Source organism: Piliocolobus tephrosceles, chromosome 10 (assembly GCF_002776525.5).
Source record: "Piliocolobus tephrosceles isolate RC106 chromosome 10, ASM277652v3, whole genome shotgun sequence".
Taxonomy (NCBI): domain Eukaryota; kingdom Metazoa; phylum Chordata; class Mammalia; order Primates; family Cercopithecidae; genus Piliocolobus; species Piliocolobus tephrosceles.
The window spans coordinates 48536833-48557394 of record NC_045443.1 but is presented as its reverse complement, the minus strand read 5'-3'; the positions used below and the strand labels follow the sequence as shown (position 1 = coordinate 48557394).

Sequence of the window (20562 nt, the reverse complement as noted above, 5' to 3'; positions counted from 1 at the left end):
AGTGCACGGGGCAAGTCTCTGCAATTACGGTGCCACTGAGGACAATGAGGGAGTGATGGATGATGAGGGGTGCTCCCTTAGGGAAAAACCAGCCCTGGTTCTCCATCTTATTTCTGAAAAAGAGTTTGTTGGCTACTTTTCAATTAAAAGCAGATGATTAATTCAGCTCTGGCCTTGTTCTGTCTGAATAACAGATACATTAGTTTACTTGAAAAGAAATATTTTATTTGTATTTCCATGTCACCTGTGATTTTCCCTGCCTTGCACCCTCAGCCCTGCCAGTTGGCAAGAAGACGGTCAGCAAAGCTGCTGCTAAGAGGAGCGTAAAGAGGGCTTGGTCCAAGCAAGAGGGCAGTGGCCTAGTCCGTCGGCAACATGCTGCACTTCCTGGTGTTCGCAACCCTGGTCCTTTATGGTAAGTGGATCATGTGGCCTGAGGTCTACAAGGAGGGGGACTTGGGCAGGAGGGTCAGCAAAACTTCCCTAAGCCCAGGCCAGCACCCTGTCCCAGGGCAGGTGGGACACTCTGCCTGCAGAGTCCTTTACTCTCCTGGAGGCCAAGATAGAAAAGGTCAGGGCCACTGGCTGTTCAGGACCCTCTGGGTGGCAGGTCCCTGGGCCACAAAGCAGAGAGAAGCCCCTTCTGGTAGTGGGGTGGGTCCCTGGGCTTCCCCACCACCCCCATTGACAGGAGCGCTTCCTCAGCAGGTGCCTGGCTGGGGTGTACACTGCAGGCCCTGCACCCTGGAGAATCCTGCCAAAGCATTAGGGGGCTGGGGGGGGTCAAAGAATGGGGGGGTCTCTTCAGGCCAAAGGTGATCTTGAGCAAGGAGGAGACCACAAGGAGCCTCTGGGGCCTAGTCTTGTGGTTTGAGAGAGGTCCTTCATAGCATGCCAGAGTTCTGGGAACACCCGGGGGAAACAGGAGGCACCCAGGCACCCCTGCTTTCAAAAGGAGCTCAGAGAACCCACAGCTGGGCCCCTCATTCATTAGAGAGGAGCTGTGAATTTGCAGACAAGGCTAACATTCCTCGAAACACAACCGCCACCCCCCACCCCTACCCCTGGCTGACCCCACGCTTAGTCATCACTCACTTTTCTTCTGCCCCACAAAGGACACAGCACCCAGGACTTTCCGGAAACCAACGCCCGCGTAGTGGGAGGGACTGAGGCTGGGAGGAATTCATGGCCCTCTCAGGTGGGTGTTCCTTCCCAGCCCCACACTTCCACCCAAATAAGAGCGCAGTGCATGACAAAAGGTATCATGTGTGTTTGTGCATGTCCCTATCAACAAGCAGCTCTCCAACTGTCTAGGTTCTAGATTTTAAATATGAATGGGATCAGGCTTAGGTGGTTTTCTAAATGCAAAAGGGCTTGGAGGAGGGGATTTATACACCAACCACACTCCCTCTTCAAGGCACACACTCAAACACAAGATACATTTGTATTCCCAGCGACAGCACTTGTGCCAGGCAAGAAAGACTGGGTGCCAGACACACACCTTGGACTCCACATACCTTGAAACTCACATGCACACCACTCCACATTGCCACACTGTGTGTGTCACAATGCTTGCACGTGTGCACACACACACACAGCATGCGACTTAGTTGGCTATTTAGAGTTTCCACTTTCCTAACAGGGCAGCTGGGCCCTGATTTAAGCGATCTAAACACGTAAACCTGGCAAATTAAGTGACGAAGATCCACACTTTGAGAGGATATCACTGCAACCAGAGTTTTAGCTTATAAAAGTCTGAGCCCCAGTTTTCAGGAGTAGAGCTATTACATAATATGAGGTGCTAGAGGAAGAGACATGAACTGATAAAAATGAACATCCCATTGGTATTTCTTTCTTTTGTTTTTCTTTGAGATGGAGTTTCACTCTCATTGCCCAGGCTAGAGTGCAATGGCATGATCTCAGTTCACTGCAACCTCTGCCTCCTGGGTTCAAGCGATTCTCCTGCATCAGCCTCCTGAGTAGCTGCGATTACAGGTGCCTGTCACCAGGCCCAGCTAATTTTTGTATTTTTAGTAGAGATGGGGTTTCACCATGTTGGCCAGCTGGTCTCAAACTCCTGACCTCACGTGATCCGCACACCTCAGCCTCCCAAAGTGCTGGGATTACAGGCGTGAGCCACCGCGCCTGACCTCCCATTGGTATTTCTAAGTATTCCCTGAAGTGGGGATTCAGGAGATGTCTTGAAAACACTGAAGGTAGAGCTCTGGAGACCTAAGCCTGTGGGGCTTAGGTGATGGAGCAAATCTTTGGCTATAGTTCCTCTTTTTTTTTTTTTTTTTTGGTGGGGGCAGCAGGGGGGCAGATGGGGTCTCGCTCTGTCACCAGGCTGGAGTGCAGTGGCGCGATATTGGCTCACTGCAACCTCCACCTCCTGGGTTCAAGCGATTCTCCTGCCTCAGCCTCCCGAGTAGCTGGGACTACAGGCACGTGCCACCATGCCCGATGAACTTTTGCATTTTTAGTACAGATGGGGTTTCACCATGTTGGCCAGGATGGCCTCAATCTCCTGTCCTCGTGATCCACCCACTTTGGCCTCCCAAAGTGCTGGGATTACAGGCGTAAGCCATGGTGCCCGGCCTACAGTTCCTCTTTAAGGGAGAACAGAGGTAGAAGGAGTTCCAAAAAAGGAGTTGCAATGGGTTCTAGGTCCATTGCAACAACCTAGAGAGAGAATGCCAAATACACTGTGTGCCTTTACGCCTCATTCACGTACACAGCAAACATCACCAAATGATGGAGCATCCCTTCCTGCTGACCCCAGAAGCATCTACACACCCCTTATCAATGCCATACTCCAGGTGGCCACTACCAACCAATTAGTAGTAATTGGCAGGTCAGATGAAACCTATTTGCCATCCCTAGCCCAGAAAAAGAATGTTTTGAAGGACAGCAGGACTTTAAGGAGGTGACATGTAGTTTGAGGCAAAGTCTTTTATATTTAATTATTTTTGATGTAGAAGTGAGATCTCACTATGTTGCCCAGGCTGGTCTCCAGCTCCTAGGCTCAACTGATCCTCCCGCCACAGCTTTCCAAAGTGCTGGGATTACTGGCATAAGCCACTGCGTCCGACCTGGGGCAAAACCTTTTGAGAAACACCAACCTATCCCTTCTTTTTTTCCTCCCCATCTAGATTTCCCTCCAGTACCTATCTGGAGGTTCCTGGTATCACACCTGCGGAGGGACCCTCATCAGACAGAACTGGGTGATGACAGCTGCTCACTGCGTGGATTCGTAAGAAAAACAAAGACGAGCTTTCCTGGGTCCCTGGAAGGGGAAGGGGCTGACCCTTCTGAAGGATAACATAACTTTGCCCTCTCTGGACAGCATTTCAGGGACTGGGCAGTGGCCCCTTTCCTGTTCAGGGCCTGCAGGGAGGTAGTATGGTGAAAGTACAAATTTTGGAGCCAGGGAAGCTCAAATTCAAATCTTGCTCCACCAAATTCTAGCTATATAGCCTTGGGCAACTATGCCCCCAATCTCCTATCTCTAAAATGGGCTAAGAACATTTACTCTGTAGAAATGTTGTGAGGATTGAGTAAATATGTAAGTGCTTAGTCAACATCTGACTGGTGACTGTTTTTTCCTATTTGTCTTGGGCAATGGTTTTCATACTTCAGCATGTGTCAGAATCACCTGGAAGGCACACATTGCTGGGCCCCACCCAGCAGTTTCTGATTTGGTCGGTCCAGGGTGAGGCCTGAGAATTTGCATTTCTAACAAGTTTCCAGGTGATGTTCATGCTGCTGGCCCAGGAACCACACTTTAAAAATGACTAGCCTAGAAGTCTATGCTTCCTTCAAAATACTGGTGGCTGAGAGCCATTATTTCATTTATGCGCACTACACCTCTCCCAGGTTACAAGATATTCAGCCTATGATGTTAAACTGAGAAAATGAAAGATGATGGTAGTTTTTTTCACTTCCACAAGTTAGTCAATTAGGGAATGAAAGCTTGTTACTTTCTCATTTTGGAGAGTCTTATATCCCTCCTCTACCTGGATCAGGTAAGATGGATTCCTGTCCTAAAATAAGAAACAAAACCTGGGCACAGTGGCTCACACCTGTAGTCCCAGCTACTAGGGAAGCTGCGGTGGGAGGATCACTTGAGCCTGGGAGTTTGAAGCCAGCCTGGGCAACACAGCAAAACCCCATCTCTTAAAAAAAAAAAAAAAAAAAAAAAAATTTCTTTAATAATAATAGTAATAATAAAAGGATGGTTTTCCAACTTTTCTCTAAGTGGGGGAAAGAGAAAGTTTGAGTCCCCTGGATGACTCAAGGCTTCCTTCTCTCACACCAGCCCGAAGACTTTCCGCGTGGTGGTTGGAGACCATAACCTGAGCCAGAACGATGGCACCGAGCAGTACGTGAGTGTACAGCAGATCGTGGTGCATCCATCCTGGGACAGCAATAACGTGGCTGCTGGGTAGGAGCAAGTCCAAGCTGGCCCTGGGCTGGGTGGTGAGGCCTGACTAGCCAACAACTGGCTGCCTTCACCTGTTCTTTCAGAGAGCTAGAGGGACTGCATGGCCTGAAGCCTGGAAAATGATTCCTGGCCTGGCCTTTAGTTAAGGAGCCCAACTGAGCCTGAGAGAGGGCACCATGTCCTAGAGGGAGCAATGAGCTGGCTCATTCATCCGGGAGAACTTTGAGAATTTAGGTTCTGGGCCAGGCACGGTGGGTCATGCCTATAATCCCAACACTTTGGGAGGCCAAGGCAGGCGGATCACCTGAGGTCAGGAGTTCGAGACCAGCCTGACAACATAGTGAAACCCTGTCTCTCCTAAAAATATGAAAAAAAAAAAAAAAAATTAGCCAGGCGTGGTGGCACCGCCTGTAATCACTTGATTACACAAGAATCGCCTGAACCCAGGAGGCAGAGGTTGCAGTGAGCTGAGGTCGCGCCACTGTACTTCCAGCCTGGATGACAGAGTGAGACTCTGTCTCATAAGAGAATTGAGGTTCTGGAGGGCTTGAGAATCTTTGAAGACCTTTAGGATTGGATTTTAATGTTCTGTTTCTATGAGGGGTTTTATCATTATTTATTATTCACATTATAGAATAGACTCCAGCAGGGCGCGGTGGCTCAAGCCTGTAATCCCAGCACTTTGGGAGGCCGAGACGGGCGGATCACGAGGTCAGGAGATCGAGACCATCCTGGCTAACACGGTGAAACCCCGTCTCTACCAAAAAAAAAATACAAAAAAACTAGCCGGGCGAGGTTGCGGGTGCCTGTAGTCACAGCTACTCTGGGAGGCTGAGGCAGGAGAATGGCAAAAACCCAGGAGGTGGAGCTTGCAGTGAGCCGAGATCTGGCCACTGCACTCCAGCCTGGGTGACAGAGTGAGACTCCGTCTCAAAAAAAAAAAAAAAAAGAAAAGAATAGACTCCATCAGCATAAGTAAATTTCCTAAAGTGAATCTTACACGGGAAAATTTCAAGTTGAGTTGTAAACTTCTGGAAAATAAATCATTAAAATGTTGGTCAATTCTATAGCATGTGGAGGTGGGGATGGGTTCAAGGAATTGGGATATTCTGCTGAGCTTGTAGAGCCACTCAGCCTTTTACATTTTTCTTGTTTGAGAACTCTGCCACCAAGATCACGCCACTCTGCTCCTTTAGATTCCCCCATTCTCAACTTCCTGCGTTGCAAAGGTCAGAGCTAGGCTGCAATACCAATGTCCCACCAGCAGATGCTGCTGTTAAACATAGAATGTTTACCTGTTCACTTGTAATTGCTCTAGTTTGAGGTTTAGCAAGTGAGCCCCGTCCTTCTTCAAAATTGTCACTTTCCAATTGCACAGGGATACAAAGGCTTAAAGAGGCCTAGTATATATGCTGACCTCAGGGAAGAGCTGATCCCATGAGTGAGCAGTCTCCTTTTCTCCTGCAGCTATGACATCGCCCTGTTGCGCCTGGCCCAGAGCGTTACCCTCAATAGCAATGTCCAGCTGGGTGTTCTGCCCCAGGAGGGAGCCATCCTGGCTAACGACAGTCCCTGCTACATCACAGGCTGGGGCAGGACCAAGAGTAAGTTGCCTACATTGGCACAATCCACCACGGGGATCTTGATTACATAGCTGAGCTTCTAAGGCACCTTTTTCTGTGGTCCTAGGTGCTTATGGCCAGAGATCAGGAGCTAAAGGAACCATAGATACAGTAACTGATGCATTATATCAAGCTAAGAATGGGCTGTGAAATACTTGACAGATTCATGGACTCTTAGAACAAAAAAAAAACTTTACCACATATAATTTTTTTTGTTACCAGCCCCTCATTTTAAAAATTTATTTATTTATTTAGAGACAGGGTTTCACTCTGTCACCCAGGCTGCAACCTCTACTTCCTAGGCTTAAGTGATCCTCCCACCTCAGCCTCCTGAGTAGCTGGGACTATAGGCATGTACCACCACACTCAGCTAATTTTTAAATTTTCTTGTAGAGATGGGATCTCACTATATTGCCTAGGCTGGCCGCAAACTCCTGAGCTTAAGAAATCCTCCCACCTCAGCCTCCCAAAGTGCTGGGATTACAGGCATGTGCCACTGCTCCCAGACAGCCCTTCATTTTATACATGAGGAAACCAAGGTCCAAAGAAATTAAGGATCCTTAGCTGAGCGTGGTGGCATGAGTCTGTAGTCCCAGGTACTCAGGAGGCTGAGGAAGGAGGATCACTTAAGCCTGACCAACATGGAGAAACCCCAACTCTACTAAAAATTCACAATCAGGCAGGCATGGTGGTGCATGCCTGTAATCCCAGCTACTCGGCAGGCTGAGGCAGGAGAATTGCCTGAATTTAGGAGGCAGAGGTTGTGTGAGCCGAGATTGCTCCATTGCACACCAGCCTGGGCAACAAGAGTGAAACTCCATCTCAAAAAAGAAATGGAAACAAGCATGCACAATCCCAGTTCTGCTCCATGGAGCCTGCAGGAGGAAACGGAACAGACAGATAAATCATCCACAAATAAGGCCATTCCATAGTGCAACTAAGTTATCCACGAGTGGAAAGAAGCAGGAGTAGGGTTGGTGACTTGGAGCCTAGGTACAGTAAGCAAGGCCGCCTCCCTGAGGGAAGGGTCCTGTGCAGCTATATAAAGAGAGAAGACAGAAGGATCCACCACATGCAACAGGCAGACAGAAGGAGTTTGCCCTGAGTTCAGCTTTCACGAGAGTTTGGGAAGGTGTGGCAAGGGTGGAAGGTTTTTCCACTGGACAACATTTGGAGCTGACCGCCAATGCTATGTGTCCTGTTCAGCCAATGGGGAGCTGGCCCAGACCCTGCAGCAGGCTTACCTGCCCTCTGTGGACTACGCCATCTGCTCCAGCTCCTCCTACTGGGGCTCCACTGTGAAGAACACCATGGTGTGTGCTGGTGGAGATGGAGTTCACTCCGGATGCCAGGTGAACACTTGCAGGGGGTGTCAGAAGTCCCACCCCAGGTCCCACCACTCTCTGCCTATCCCTCCACCCCTCTTCCTCACCTCCATATTCCACACTTACTCTTAGTCCTACACAGACTCAATTTTCTACTCTGGCGTCTAAGTGAGAATGATTCTGTGCTGGTAACTCTATACACACAGAAACTCAAAGTTGAAAAGAACGTTAAAATTGATCTCGCTCAATGCCCTCACTTCAAAGTTTGTACGTGGCCCAACATTTTTATGTTGTTGTTGGTATATGTGTGTGTTCTTTTTTTTTTTTTTTTTGAGGCAGAGTCTTGCTCTGTCGCCCCGACTGGAGTGCAGTGGCCGGATCTCAGCTCACTGCAAGCTCTGCCTCCCGGGTTTACGCCATTCTCCTGCCTCAGCCTCCCGAGTAGCTGAGACTACAGGCGCCCGCCACCTCGCCCAGCTAGTTTTTGTATTTTTAGTAGAGACGGGGTTTCACCAGGTTAGCCAGGATGATCTCCTGACCTCGTGATCCGCCCGTCTCGGCCTCCCAAAGTGCTGGGATTACAGGCTTGAGCCACCGTGCCCGGCCGATGTGTGTGTTCTTAGAATTTGTTACCTAGATTTTTTTTTTTTTTTTGAGACGGAGTCTGGCTCTGTCGCCCAGGCTGGAGTGCAGTGGCCGGATCTCAGCTCACTGCAAGCTCCGCCTCCTGGGTTCAGGCCATTCTCCTGCCTCAGCCTCCCGAGTGGCTGGGACTACAGGCGCCCGCCACCTCGCCCGGCTAGTTTTTTGTATTTTTTAGTAGAGACGGGGTTTCACCGGGTTAGCCAGGATGGTCTCGATTTCCTGACCTCGTGATCCGCCCATCTCGGCCTCCCAAAGTGCTGGGATTACAGGCTTGAGCCACCGCGCCCGGCCTGTTACCTAGATTTTTTAAGGAAGCGATGGACCGAGCCTGGAGAGGTGGTCATGATGGTGTATAAGCAGTACCCTGCCTCCCCTCACCCATCAGTCCAAATTCTCTTGCACTTCCTCCACCACCGTCCCTTTATCCCAGTGATATTTCTGGCGGTACGTACAGGTGAGTTTGATAGGGGAAAGTGCACAAAATAATTTTATAATAGCTTATATATAACAAATAGAACCTTCCTCTATTTTGACAAGATCAATCAGCCATAAACCATCTTACAGATTTCTCTTTTTAAGTTTTATTATTATTATTTTAAGATAGAGATAGGGTCTTGCTTTGTGGCCCAGGCTGGTCTCAGACTCCAGGGCTCAAGTGATCCTCCCACCTCGGCCTCCCAAAGTGCTGGGAATACAGGCATGAGCCACCATGCCCCACCCTAGATTTCTTAATGCAGTTTAACAACTGTTCATTATGTATCTATTATATGCCAGGCATTGTGCTAACTGCTGAGGATACAAAGATGGATCAAACAGTGTCAAGTAAAGGAACTAGAGGCACAGACATACAATAAAACATTGTAACACAATGTGGTTAAGTGTTAATAATCAGGATGTGCACGGATGATACGGAAGCCCAAGGGTAGGTACTTACCTCTACCTACTGGGGCTAGAAAAGACCTGCCTTCCCCAAGAAAGTAGAATCTGTAGCGGGTCCTGAGGGGTAAACAGGAATAGGCCAGGCAAAAAGGAGAAAAGACATTCAGAGGGAGGGAACAGCATGAATAAAGGCAGGGGGCCAAGAAACAACCTAGAGTACATACAGAATTATGGGGCATTCCCTAAGGCTACAGTAGAGCAGACGCTGGAGGTCCACAAGGCAAATCTAGCTCCCTGCTTGCTTTGTATGACCCATGAGCTTAGAACAGTTATTACATTTCTATTTATATATATATATATGTGCGTGTGTGTGTGTGTATGTATTTTTTTTTTCCTGAGATGGAGTCTTACTCTGTCACCCAGGCTGGAGTACAGTGGCGCAATCTCAGCTCACTGAAACCTCTGCCTCCCAGGTTCAAGCAATTCTCCTGCCTCAGCCTCCTGAGTAGCTGGGATTACAGGCACGCACCACCACGTCCAGCTAATTTTTGTATTTTTAGTAGAGACAGGATTTCACCATGTTGGCCAGGCTGGTCTCGAACTGGCTGGTCTCGGACTCCTGACCTCGTGATCCACTTGCCTCTGCCTCCCAAAGTGCTGGGATTACAGGCGTGAGCTACCGCGCCTGGCGCGCTCTCTCTCTCTCTCCTGTGTATATATATATATATATATTTTGTTTGTTTGTTTGTTTTGAGACAGGGTCTCACTGTGTTGCCCAGGCTGGAGTGCAGTTGTACCATCATGGTTCACTGCAACCTCTGCCTCCTGGGCTCAAGTGATTTTCCCACCTCAGCCTCCCTAGTAGCTGGGACTACAGGCACACACCACCACACCCAGCTAATTTTTTGTGTTTTTTGTAGAGACAGGGTTTCACCATGTTGTCCAGGCTGGGATTATTACATTTATTAATGGCAAGGAAAAAAAATCAGAATAATAATATGTCATGACACATGAAAAATATATACAATTTCAGTGCCCATAAATAACATTTCATTGGAACACAGTCACAGTTGCTCATTTACAAACTGTTTATGGCTGCTTTTTTTTTTTGAAGAGATAAGGTCTTGCTCCATCACTCTGGCTGGAGTGCAGTGGTGCCATCTTGGCTCACTGCAGCCTCAACTTCCTGGGCTCAAATGGTCCTCCCACCTCAGCCTCCCAAGCAGCTAGGATCACATTCACATGCCATCACAGCCAGCTAATTTTGTTTTGTTTTTGGTAGTGACAAGGTCTCACTATGATGCCCGGGCTGGTCTTGAACTCCTGGCCTCAAGCAATCCTCCTGCCTTGGCCTTCTAGAGTATGGGGATTATAGGCGTGAGGCACTATGCCCAGCCTATGGCTGCTTTTGTACTACAACACAAAGTAGTTGCAACCAAGACTGTATGGCCTGCAAAGCCTGAAATATGTACTATTTGGCCCTTAACAGAAGAGGTTTGCCGACCCCTGGGCTAGAATAGAAGCTACCACCATACTAGGAAATGTCAAGAGGCAAGACTAGAGAGGCAAGCAAGAGCCGTACAAGTCAGGGCTTCAAATGCCAGGCTTGGGGACATGAACCTTATCTCTTGGGCATTGGGAAGCCATCGAAGACTTCTGAACAGGGGACTAGTACAACCAGATTCACCTTTTAGAAGTGTTCTTTAGGCATGTTTTTGAAGAAGGCAAGAAAGGCAGGGAGATTGCTTAGAGGGCTATTGCAATGATCTAGGCAAGAAGTTTGAGGGCCTGAATTAAGGCAGTGGTGACAGGAACCGGAGGAGGGAAGGAGTAGGATCTCGAACAACAGTCAAGCATCTGGTTTAAGTGATTTGGGGGAGGGCATTGTTGCCCTGAGACAAGATTTACAGAGTTTGAGAGAGAAGATGATGAGTCTGGTTCCGGACAAGCTTTGTCTGAGATCTATACCTGAAATTCAGGTATAGCAACTGGTAAGAAATTTGTTGTCTTTTGTTTGTTTGTTTGTTTGTTTGTGTTTGAGTCTCCCTCTCTCACCCTCAGGCTGGAGTGCAGTAGCGCTATCTCAGCTCATTGCCACCTCTGTCTCATGGGCTCAAGTGAGTCTACTACCTCAGGCTCCTGAGTAGCTGGGATTACAGACATGTGCCACCATGCCTGGCTATTTTTTGTATTTTTAGCAGAGATGGGATTTCCCCATGTTGGCCAGGCTAAGTCTTGAACTCCTGACCTCAGCCTCCCAAAGTGCTGGGATTACAGGCATGAGCCACCACGCCTGGCCAAGAAATTAGATAGAAAGAGTGGGGCCTCGGGGAAGAACTGGGCTAAAGATACCCACTGAGAACAAATCAGATCCCATCCCAGGGAAAAACTGTTGAATGAGAAAAGAGCAGTGGGTTGGGAAAGAACTGTCAGAACATAAATACTTGAGTGTTTCAGGGATAGGTGGAGGACAAAGAAACAACTAGGATCTAAGAAAGGAGAAGTAGATGTAAGATAAAAATCTGGTAATAAGGGTATTATGAAATCTCAGGAAGTACTTACAGATATCACATAATATACAATTCACCCAGAAGCCACAGTAGATAAGAGCTGAAAGTGGCCACTCTGGCAATTGTAACCTTGGCAAGAGCAGTTTCAGTGGAGTGGTGAGGGCAGAAGCTTGTCTGAAGGGTAAGGAATAAAGAGGCAATAAGAAATATAACTGGCCAGGTGTAGTGGCTCATGCCTATAATCCCAAGATTTTGGCAGATTGAGGTAGGAGGATCACTTGAGCCCAGGAGTTAGAGACCACCCTGGGAAACATAGGGAGACTTCATCTCTACAAAATTTTAAAAATTAGGCAAGGTACAGTGGCTCATGCCTGTAATCCCAGCACTTTGAGAGGCCGAGATGGGCAGATCATGAAGTCAGGAGATCGAGACCATCCTGGCTAACACGGTGAAACCCCGTCTCTACTGAAATACGAAAAATTAGCCGGGCGTGGTGGCAGACGCCTGTAGTCCCAGCTGCTGGGGAGGCTGAGGCAGGAGAATGTCATGAACCCTGGAGGTGGAGCTTGCAGTGAGCAGAGATTGTGCCACTGCACTCCAGCCTGAGCAACAGAGCAAGACTCTGTCTCAAAAAAAAAAAAAATTAGCTGGATGTGGTGGAGTGCCCAGCTACTTGGAAGGCTGAGGTGGAAAGATCACTTGAGCCGAGGAGTTCGAGGCTGCAGTGAGCTATGATCGCACCACTGCACTCCAGCCTGGGACCAGAGTGAGACCCTGTCTCAAAAGAGGACAAAAAAAAAGGGAGAACAAAAATGTCTGGTAGCTTTAAGGACAGCAAGTCAAGGAGGGAATGGATCTTCTAAGAGAAAAAAATTGGCCGGGCGCAGTGGCTCACACCTGTAATCCCAGTGCTTTGGGAGGCCGTGGCAGGCGGATCACAAGGTCAGGAGTCCGAGACCAGCCTGGCCAGCATGGTGAAACCCTGTCTCTACTAAAAATACAAAAAATTGGCCAGGCATGGTGGCACGTGCCTGTAATCCCAGCTACTCAGGAGGCTGAGGCAGGAGAATTGCTTGAACCTAGGAGGCAGAGCTTGCAGTGAGCCGAGATCGCGCCACTGTACTCCAGCCTGGGCGACAGAGTGAGACTCCGTCCCAAAAAAGAAAAGAGAAAAGAAAACTGAGTGCATAAATAGGCAGAAAGGGCCGGGCGCGGTGGCTCAAGCCTGTAATCCCAGCACTTTGGGAGGCCGAGACGGGCGGATCACGAGGTCAGGAGATCAAGACCATCCTGGCTAACACGGTGAAACCCCGTCTCTACTAAAAAAAAAAAACTAGCCGGGCGAGGTGGCGGGCGCCTGTAGTCTCAGCTACTCGGGAGGCTGAGGCAGGAGAATGGCGTAAACCTGGGAGGCGGAGCTTGCAGTGAGCTGAGATCCGGCCACTGCACTCCAGTCCGGGCGACAGAGCAAGACTCCGCCTCAAAAAAAAAAAAAAAAAAAAAAAAAAATAAATAAATAAATAGGCAGAAAGGAAAGAATCCTGTAGTCAGAGAGAGGTAATAATAATAATGGATGGCACAAGATCCCACAGGAGAAGAAAGATATGGAACTAAGAGCACAGATGGAGCTGGCTCTGAACAGGAAGAGGGATACCAGATGTGGACACAGACATGGAACAGTTTGCAGGATTTTTGCAGAAAAGGTAGCCGAACATTGGCAGGTGTTCTACATTATTGCTTGTAGTTACTCATGAACTAGGAGGAGTCAATTTGACTGCTGAAAATGAAGGGGACAGGGTTGTATGGGTCTGGAATAGTTAATGTGAATGGGAGGATTGTCTTCCAAGATATTGCTGATTGGTTGTTTGGAGACCAGACTATGACCACATGGGTATATGATTCACTCTGTTTTACTCAAAGACAATTTCCTGTATGATTGGGGTAAAAGGACAGGATTACAGATCAACTGCAAGGTCCAAACTAGATAGAGGAGAAAGAGAAGCTAGCAGGAGGCTGGCAGGCTGGCTGAAACTATAAAATGAAAGGGTTAGGCCAGGCGCCGTCGCTGATGCCTGTAATCCCAGTGCTTTGGGAGGCCAAGGTGGGCAGATCACAAGGTTGGGAGATCGAGACCATCCTGGCTAACATGGTAAAACCCTGTCTCTACTAAAAATACAAAAAATTAGCCAGGCGTGGTGGCGGGTGCCTGCAGTCTCAGCTACTAGGGAGGCTGAGGAAGGAGAATGGTGTGAACCCGGGAGGCAGAGTTTGCAGTGATCCGAGATCGCGCCACTGCACTCCAACCTGGGCGACAAAGCAAGACTCCGTCTCAAAAAAAAAAAAAAGGATTAAAAAGTTTTTTGGGTGTATGAGTGTAAAGAACAATGGAAATAAACTAGCCAATTCATCCTAGTTTGCCCTAGACTTTCCTGGTATTAACATTTAAAAGTTCTGTATCCCAGGGACTCTACCTGGAAATAAGGGGTAAAATAGAGAGACTAATGCATAATGCAACCTCTTCTAGGCCCTCATCAGCCAGCTTCACCTATAACTTCCTAAGGTTTAACCTTTCTGAGTGAATACATATGGCTGTGCTCTCCCATAAGCCCTGAGCTCTAAAAAACGAGTATTTTTCTTCTGGCTGCCACTCCAAATTGACAATTCTCAGAGGCAGGTCTCTCCCCACTGGAGTTTCTCAAATACTGTGTCTTCTGGGCTTTCAGAGTTCTGGGTCTCCAACCCTTCTCCTCAGACTGGATTCACTTAGAATCTCCCATTTCAATCAGCCCATCCCTACTGAGTTCTCTTCCAACTATTCCTTCTGCTCTAAAATCCTCAGCCCCACCCTCCAGCTCTCCAGAGGCTTGGTCTCTTTTCAGGTCAATTAGTACAAGACAGTAGTATTATATACAATTCATTTATCTATCATTCCTCTAGCCCCTGAAATACTCTCGAATCCCTAATAGAATTTAGGTGGAAGAGACTGTTTTGTTTTGAGTACAATAATCTAAAAAAAACATCCTTTCCTAAATAGCAGTTAGGGTCGAGTACAGGTAGCTCCACTTTAAAATAATTACCCCTGGCTGGGCACGGTGGCTCATGCCTATAATCCCAGCACTTTGGGAGGCTGAGGTGGGAGGATCACTTAAACTCAGTAGTTAGAGATTAGCCTCAGCAACATAGGGAGACCCTGTCTCTGCAAAAATTTAAAAAATTAGCCAGGCAAGGTGGCGCACACTGTGGTCCCAGCTACTTGGGATACTGAAGTGGGAGGACTGCTTGAGCTGAGATTGAGAGTGCGGTGAGCTATGATCATACCACTGCTCTCCAGCCTGGGCAGAGGCTCTGTCTTTAAAAAAAAAAAAAAAAAGTCAGGCTCAGTGGCTCATGTCTGTAATCCCAGCACTTTAGGAGGCCACAGGGGATGGATCACCTGAGGTCAAGAGTTCAAGACCAGTCTGACCAACATGGGGAAACCCCGTCTCTACTAAAAATACAAAATTTAGCCGGGTGTGGTGGCTTATGCCTGTAATCCCAGCTACTTGGGAGGCTGAGGCAGGAGAATTTCTTGAACCTGGGAGGTGGAGGTTGCAGTGAGCTGAGATTGTGCCATTACACTCCAGCCTGGGCAACAAGAGTGAAACTCCGTCTCAAAAAAAAAAAAAAAAAATTTAACGGGGCATGGGACCACACGTCTGTAGTCCCAGCTACTCTGGAGGGCGAGGCAGGAGAATCACTTGAACCCGGGAGGTGGTGGTTGCAGTGAGCCGAAATGGCACTACTGCACTCCAGCCTGGGTGACAGAGCGAGACTCCCGTCTCAAAACAAAACAAACACACATACAGAATTATCCCAATTTGAAATTTTCCCTAGTTTTTTTTTTTTTAAGTTTTACTTTTGTTTGTTTTTGAGACAGAGTCTTGTTCTGTCGCCCAGGCTGGAGTACAGTGGGGTAATCTCAGCTCACTGCAACCTCCTCCTCCTGGGTTCTTGTGCCTCAGCCTCCTCAGTAGCTGAGATGATAGGCACCATACCTGGCTAATTTTTTTTGTATTTTTAGTAGAGTCGGGGTTTCGTTATGTTGGCCAGGCTGGTCTCAAACTCCTAGCCTCACGTGATCCGCCCACCTCGGCCTCCCAAAGTGCTGGGATTACAGGTGTAAGCCACCACACCTGGCCCCAAGTTTTACTTTTTATTGTAGGTTAAGTTGGCAAATAAGATTATGGAGCTCAATAATGGAAAAGAATAGCTACTCTAGTTCTCCCATCCCACGGGAGGCCACTTTCAACTCTTCAGCTGATTCTTTTGGTGTCTACATCTATATCTTTAAAATTACATACTTACACTGCTATTTTTCAGTTCAGACATTATGGCAGATGTGATTCTCTCCATTTTTTATATACATATACCTGCCCTCCAAGCATGACATTTTCTGATCACCACCTCAACCTCTCAAAATATTTTGGTTAGATCAACATTCGGTATTTACTATGATTATACAAAATACTATTTACAACAAAATCATGTAATATATTCTAGGTTTACTTTTCATTTGCTGCATAACTTTTTTTTTTTTTTTTTTTTTTTTTGAGACAGGATCTTACTCTGTCACCCAGACTGGAGTATAGTAGTAGACAATCACAGCTCACTGCAGCCTTGAATTTCTGGGCTCAAGAAATCCTCCCACCTCAGTCTCCTGAGTAGCCAGGAAGACAGGCACATGCCACCACACTCAGCTGATTTAAAAAAAATTTTTTATAGAGATGGGGGTCTCGCTTTGTAGCCCAGGCTTGTCTCAAACTCCTGGCTTCAGCTTAAGCAGTGCTCCTGCCTCAGTCTCCCGAAGTGCTGGGATTACAGTCCTAAACCACCATGGTCAGCCCTCACTGCACAACTTTTCAATTTTCCCTGTTAATAAGTATCTTTTTTATTTGCTTAATATAGTCAATTTTTCATTAATTCAACCCCACACACTCTCCACTAATTTGTTAAGTGACCTGTATCATCTTCTCTTGACCTAGTGGTCTATGTGGATCTATTTGCATTCATTGTGAGGGACACTTAATGGGTGGGTTTTCCTGGAAACTCCAGACCTTTGATCCAGAAAATGTTGTTTATTTGTTGATTTCCTCCCACTCTATTTTCTTTTCTCTTTCTAGAATTTCTGTCATTCACATGTTTACCTCCTAAGCTGGTCCTCTTATTTTCTCTATGTCTTGTTTATTCTACCTTATATTCCAAGTCTTCTAGTCTATCATTTCTAAATCTATCAAATTTATAATTTCCAAAGGCTCTTTTTGCTGTCTGAATGTTCTGTTTAGTAGTATGCCATTCTTCTATCATGGATGCATATTAGTCGTGTTTTTTGTTTTGTTTTGTTTGAGATGGAGTCTTGCTCTGTCGCCCAGGCTGGAGTGCAGTGATACAATCTCAGCTCATTGCAATCTCCAGCTCCTGGGTTCAAGCGATTCTCCTGCCTCAGCCTCCTGAGTAGCTGGGATTACAGGCATGTGCCACTAGGCCCGGCCAATTTTTGTATTTTTAGTAGAGATGGGGTTTCACTATGTTGGCCAGGCTGGTCTTGAACTCCTGATCTCAGGTGATCTGCCCACCTCAGCCTCCCAAAGTGCTGGGATTACAGGTGTGAGCCACCGTGCCTGGCCTATTAGTGATGGTTTTATTTCTTGGTTGCCTTCATTTTTTATTTAGCTCCTTGTTTCTTTGTTTCAATCTTTATTTTTATATTAGAGGCATTCTTTAGATGTTTAGTGATCCTTAACCATCTGCTTTTTTCAGACTGGGGGTGGTATTTTTATCTAGAATGGGTGGGCTGATTGGTAGCTCTGAGCCTCAGATGGGGTTCATCAATAGTGGATTCTCTGTCAGACGATCTGGCTAGGCCACTTTCGTGGAGGACCTCCAATGTCAGTATCTTCAGGTCTTTCCTCTTGGGCTGTTCAGTTTTGTTTTGTTTTGTTTTTTGAGACAAGAGTCTCACTCTGTCGCCCAGCCTAGAGTGCAGTGGCGCGATCTTGGCTCACTACAAGCTCCGCCTCCCAGGTTCATGCCATTCTTCTGTCTTAGCCTCCTGAGTAGCTGGGACTACAGGTGCCTGCCACCACGCCCGGCTAATTGTTTTTATTTTTTATTTTTAGTAGAGACAGGGTTTCACCGTGTTATTCAAGATGGTCTCAATCTCCTGACCACGTGATCCACCTGCCTCGGCCTCCCAAAGTGCTGGGATTACAGGCGTGAGCCACTGTGCCCGGCGGGCTGTTCAGTTTTTCCAGAGAAGTATCTTCCCGTTTTATGTGTGGCATTATGGACCTGGCATTCTGGAAGCTGAGTAAGAAGGGAGGCAAGATCATACTCCATAAACCCAGGTTCCCGATTGAGCACTAACCCAATACATCACTTTCCTCTTCATTCCAGTTTAGTTTAGCATGTGTTGACTACCAAGTCTAAATACTTGGTCTAATTATATCCATTGGTGTAAATGCTGGGGATAAAGAAATTATTAGAATGCCCTATTTTTGCCACCCCAAGTTCAATTTAAGCCAATAAAAGCAACTGAACTTTAGATGTTTAAAGTTCTATGCTAGCATTGTGGAGAGGAAAGATCTTGGTAAGAGTTTTTGTCTCAGGAAGCTCATAGACATGTGTGGGAGGCAGAAACAAATTATGAAACCAAAATACAAGGCAGAACATGAAAGAAGTGCAGCAAAAGAGAAGAAGTATTGTGGTTGTTTAGAAAGGAAGAAGAGATTCATTTTGATTGTGGGGACATGAAGGAAGTGGAGATTTGCATTGGAGCTTTAAAACTGTACAGAATTTCACAACCAGAGACACAGGGCGGGGGGAGTGCAAGCAAAAGCCCAAAGATCTGGAGTGTCAGGACTCTGTTTCTCCTCCCTGCAGGGTGATTCTGGGGGTCCCCTCCATTGCTTGGTGAATGGCAAGTATTCTGTCCATGGAGTGACCAGCTTTGTGTCCAAGCAGGGTTGTAATGTTTCCAAGAAGCCTACAGTCTTCACCCGGGTCTCTGCTTACATTTCCTGGATAAATAAAGTGAGTCCTCTCAAATGATGGGTTGAAATGGGGTCACCTGGAGACTCACACACTGGCTGGGTTGGGGAACAAAAGTTGGATGGACTGGGCAAGCCGTCATCTTCCTTACTACATTCATGTGTTTACTCCCTTCTCTTCCTTCCATAGCATACTTTCCCTCAATAATGCTGCCATCCTGAATTCCCTCCCCTCCACATACGCACAGAGCAGACTTTACTGTATTATTTATTGCTTAGGGTAAGACAGTGGCAACATCAAATCTGAACCAGGCACATATCAGTGCCTTTCTAAGTCGAAGCCCAGGGAAAAACAGGTTCTGAAAGGCCTGCGTACTCCTAGGCAAGGGAAGGAGGCACCGACTTCCTCTCCCACAAGGTCTTTCTAAGGACATTAGGATAATTTGCTCTAACTTTTTGTTTGAGACGGAGTCTCAGTCTGTCACCCAGGCTGGAGTGCAGTGGCTTAATCTCGGCTCACTGCAGCCTCTGCCTCCTGGGTTCAAGTGATTCTCCTGCCTCAGCCTCCCAAAGTAGTTGGGATTATAGGCATGTACCACCACACCTGGCTAAATTTTTTTTTTTTTTTGTATTTTTAGTAGAGATTGGGTTTCACCATGTAGGTCAGGCTGGTCTTGAACTCCTGACCTCAGGTGATCCACCTGCCACCCAAAGTGCTGGGATTACAGGCATGAGCCACAGCGCCACAGCGCCAAGCCTACTCTAATTTTTGAAAGGTTTTACCACCTTAAATAATGCTTGAGAGTTAGGTGAGGCTCTGCCTACACTGACCTGGTAGAAAGGCCACACAACACATGTCACTGTGCCCTCCACCCTTCAAACACATTCTGGAGCCTTATGTATTAATCTTGGCTCACAGCCATTTTTTTTTTTTTTTTTTTTTTTTGAGACGGAGTCTGGCTCTCTCGCCCAGGCTGGAGTGCGGTGGCCGGATCTCAGCTCACTGCAAGCTCCTCCTCCCAGGTTTACGCCATTCTCCTGCCTCCGCCTCCCAAGTAGCTGGGACTACAGACGCCCGCCTCGTCGCCCGGCTAGTTTTTTGTATTCTTTAGTAGAGACGGGGTTTCACCGTATTAGCCAGGGTGGTCTCGATCCCCTGACCTTGTGATCCACCCGTCTCGGCCTCCCAAAGTGCTAGGATTACAGGCTTGAGCCACCGCGCCCGGCCGGCTCACAGCCATTTTAAGGTCTGTCTTTGCCACTGTGTTCTGGGTATGTACCTATAACACTGAGCTGTCCTATCACAGTTGAGGCTGACTTCCTGCCGCCCTGTCCTCCACACCCTGTCAACTTCCCATAAACCCAGTACAAAACCATACTTAACTTGGAACCCTGAGGAAATAAGAAAGGAGGTAGGCAGGAGTTACTGACTGTGGACATAACTGTCTTTCCTTCAGACCATTGCCTCCAACTGAACATTTTCCTGAGTCCAATGACCTTCCCAAAATAGTTCTTAGATCTGCAACAGGACTTGCGATCATCAAGTAAAAAACATTCTAAAAGACTATTGAGCCCTTGATAAAAAAGCAAATAAAACTGGATATACATTATCATACTGTGTCTATTTGTAATTAAGCCCTCCAGAGCAAGGGTCCCTATGCCTGATCATCAGTCACTGTCTCCCATCACCTCCAGACAGGACCGTCTAGCTGCAGGAAAACAAGCTCAGGGCTCCCACTGATTCTACATTATAGTGAGTTGTAAATTAGTTCACTATATATTATAATGTACACAATAAATACAATGCCCTTGAATCATCTCGAAACCATCCCCCACCCTGGTTCGTGGAAAATTGTCTTCCATGAAACTGGTCCCTGGTGCCAAAAAAGTTGGGGACCACTGATTTAGAAGAAACGCAGTTATAGGATCCAAGCTGTATTTCACCACATCTGTGGGCAGGGTCTTCCCTTTGCTGCTACCTCTACCAGTCCACAACACAAACCCAGTGGGAGTAGTTTTATGTTATACATTTTGGGTTACTTTAGGATCTACCTATCCACTAATCTGTCCATCTGCCCTATTCCTGTGGACATTTACTATATTTGAAGGCAC

At 47.2% G+C, this 20562-nt stretch overlaps 1 protein-coding gene across 1 annotated transcript; it reads left to right on the top strand.

Annotated features, from left to right (window-relative positions):
- The first annotated feature begins 375 nt into the window (after positions 1–375).
- On the top strand, positions 376–19925 carry CELA1 (chymotrypsin like elastase 1). The gene is made up of 8 exons (XM_023211088.1): positions 376–415; positions 1116–1198; positions 3153–3253; positions 4319–4444; positions 5912–6048; positions 7273–7418; positions 18344–18493; positions 19908–19925. Exons 1-8 carry the CDS (start codon positions 376–378, stop codon positions 19923–19925), a joined length of 801 nt encoding a protein of 266 aa, XP_023066856.1.
- Positions 19926–20562: the final 637 nt, after the last annotated feature.